We start from the raw sequence: 3,201 nt of genomic DNA, 5'->3' as shown, positions 1-3,201 counted from the left end.
CTCCACCCCAGCAACCACATCCTAGTTTTAACAGGTAACGAAGCCGTTTCTACTGCGTTTACACAGTAGAATGACTGTTTCGATTACTTTGAAGTGTCTTTGGTCTGGTTTTCAGCTGCTCTGTGTCAACACTAAAAAGATATATCTGTCCTAATTAGGAAAGGGATTCATGTAAGTGTGTGGGACTAATGTTTTTATTGTTAACTGGTAACTGCGTGACAGTGCAATTCAGGGCATGTTACAAAGTAATGCAAAAGTAATAAAACAAGCAGAGTAACAAATGACTTTCTCTGGCAGTATCATACTGCATTATGTTCAAGATGGGTAATGAGTAAATGCATTACTTTTTTTGATTACTCCATCAATGTAGATGTGACATTTCTAGAGAGAAGAAGAACCAACACAAACACAGCAGAGTTCTGTAATGTCTGTTTTTATTAGAGAAATAATGTTATCATAGAGCTAATAGTAGTAAATAATAGAGCAATAGAGCATGCTCATCATCCAGGGGTGGGGGGGTTTACTTTTGCATTGTAATTTGCAATATAATGAATGAATACATTCAAATAGTCTGAACAAAAGGCTTAACTATATTTACAGCGCTCCACTGTACAGCATGTAAGCTTGTTTTTGCCTTGCCTGAGTGACATATATGCAAATATGACATTAACCCAGTATGCTTTGTGTATCAGTTTACTGAGCAATGACTCATGAAACTGGAGATGAGCAAATATATTTATTTCTGCACCCTTTAATCGTTCAATGTGTAATTTACTGCCGCTGTGATTTATTCAGAAATTGTGCAATCCCGTTATGCATAAAACATGCAATATATTCTATGTACAAACCTTCATTTTAACATTACGCATCCAAAAATTTCTGAGTATAATGATAACAGTTTCAAAGTGCATGGGGTGTGCTGTACCTTGCCAGAGCAAAAAAACAAAAACAAACAGAAGCTCGGACAACACAATCACTCCCAGTCTGTTTCCTAATAATCTGATAGAAGTCATTCATGTTTGGCTTTGTCATCCATAGAAACAAGCTGCATTTACCCCTGTCACCTTTCTCTGCCAGTTTGAGAAAATGCCAGTTTCTTACCGGGTGAACATAAGACACAGGAAAGATAACAGGAGGCTATTTCTTATTTCTACGGGGCCATATCAGCCCTGGTGCTCATCATTTACAGCATTTCCTCTTCTCAACATGCAGCACTCTGTTGCAGCGTGGGCAGGTGTGGTAAGCATCCTTGAATCTCTTCATGAAGAACGGAATCAGGCAGCAGCAAAGGACTAACCTGCAACACACACACAGAAGGTTAGAGTCGTGCTATCATACACCAGATGAGATCATTCTTTATTACATTTTTACATTCATATACAGACATGAAAAGAAAGAAAATTTCCACTTCATCCTTTGAAGTGTGCTGTATGCAGTGTATTTACAAAAGATAAAATCGATAAAAATCAAGTAACAGAGTTGAACAAAGAAGATCTGTGTTCAAAAGCCTCTGTGCATCTGTGTTGGGGCGCTAAAAAGAAGCTAACTGATTAAAACCACTCACCCACAGCAAATGAAGAGTAAGCACATGAGCCAGGCGTACGTTCCTGCCTTGTAGGTGACATTGGTCATAACCTGTTGCTGGCAGGAAGCGCAGGTCGTCATGCCGGGCTCAGTCCCCAGTCCCATGTCGTAGCTTACAAACTTTTTTCTGCCTTCTCCAGAGTCCAAACCTTGACCCGCGCCTCCCCCTCCGCTGGTGTACACTGAGAGAGGACAGAAAACATGCAAAAAAATGAACAACAATATGTTTACCTTAAATCTTCTAAAAAGTGTGAGAATCAGGTGTGAGAAGAATACCTGGCGTGACAGAGGCAGACGATTGCTGTGTCTGCATGGGGGGTGGGGTGAAAGGAGTGTGGGGGTGGTAAACTCTCACGCCATCACCTTGACTTTCTACTGGACCATATGAAGAGGAAAAGGGAAAGAATCAAGCTGGTGAGGAGACGACGATGATGATCGTGAATATTGACTGAGCATGTGTGAGCTGTGGGCTTACCTGGTATGATGTAGGGAGGGGGTTCCTTTTTTCCGTCTGCACTCATTTTGCTGCATAGAAACAAAAAGGACTGTAATGAAGGGTGCGGTCAGGGCAAAATACCTGAGATCTCTCCTGTGATACTGCTTTCCCTTTTTCTTTCCAATGTGCAAGACAAATGCAATGCTGCTTTGTGCCACCAGAGGGAACCAAAGCCTTGGCGATTGAACTAAAACATTGCCGGTTCGGTCACCATGAAAATGTCTCTCATTCCTGTCTGACACATATCTAGCCCTTCATTGTAGGGACCTTTCATGTGAGCAGCTTTTGGGAAACGCCTAGGAGCGTCTGAGTGTCAGTTGGACTGTTTCAGGTGTGGCCGCTCACAGAAACTTCTTTCTGACCTCCTTCTAAAAGAAAATCCTTGGAATCACATTAGTGCTTTGTTTCCCCATTTCATGTATAATATCAGGCTACCAGAGAAATTACAATATTACTGACTTAAATGCAACATAAACCCGAAGATATTTGTTGAATTAATTAATGTTTCATTTGTTTGTACGGCTGAAATGTTACTCGTAAGGCATTTCGTGCGCACAGCTTTCTATATGTACTTGATAAAAGTATATGTATCATATGTGACAATCTTATATATGTAGTAGCAGTAGGAAATAAATAACAGTGGAATCTGCTGCTTGGAGAATTTGATTGTATACTCTGAGATGATACTGAAATTCAGACTTTAATACTTTAAAAAAGAGATGTTGAGACTAACAAACTTTGCGTGAAGTCTTTCTAATTATATTATAACAAAACGCTTCCACATGTGAAGCAGGTGCCATCCCCCAAGGTACATGCCAAAAGGTCAAGAAATCCAACGCTGGCTCTGATATTTAAAGTATTAGATTGTATGAGTTACATGGATGCTGTGTGCCAGGTGTAACACAACCTTATTGTGATTATTTATATATTTCATGAGCGTGTAGAGCACATGCTACATAATCATCTCCGATACACACTGCTGGTATCCAAAAAGTGCTCCTGGTGTCTCTGACCAGTGACCAGACTGTGATGATAAGACGAGCCAGAGGAAGTGGAGATAAATGATAAGATAAGCTAAGAGAATGTGAACATAGATTGAGTAAAAGTCAAAATCAGAGCTG

General features: G+C 40.3%; 1 protein-coding gene across 1 annotated transcript; it reads right to left on the bottom strand.

Moving 5' to 3' along the window:
- Positions 1-1,179: 1,179 nt before the first annotated feature.
- Positions 1,180-2,105, bottom strand: si:ch211-157c3.4 (Lipopolysaccharide-induced tumor necrosis factor-alpha factor homolog-like). Its single transcript, XM_063470566.1, has 4 exons — positions 2,060-2,105; positions 1,861-1,959; positions 1,565-1,766; positions 1,180-1,297 (listed from the first exon to the last, which is right to left on the bottom strand). The coding sequence occupies exons 1-4, from the start codon at positions 2,103-2,105 to the stop codon at positions 1,180-1,182; spliced, it is 465 nt and encodes a 154-aa protein (XP_063326636.1).
- Positions 2,106-3,201: the final 1,096 nt, after the last annotated feature.

Source organism: Pelmatolapia mariae, linkage group LG4 (assembly GCF_036321145.2).
Source record: "Pelmatolapia mariae isolate MD_Pm_ZW linkage group LG4, Pm_UMD_F_2, whole genome shotgun sequence".
Taxonomy (NCBI): domain Eukaryota; kingdom Metazoa; phylum Chordata; class Actinopteri; order Cichliformes; family Cichlidae; genus Pelmatolapia; species Pelmatolapia mariae.
The sequence above is the reverse complement of the archived record's forward strand: the minus strand, read 5'-3'. Positions and strand labels throughout refer to the sequence as shown.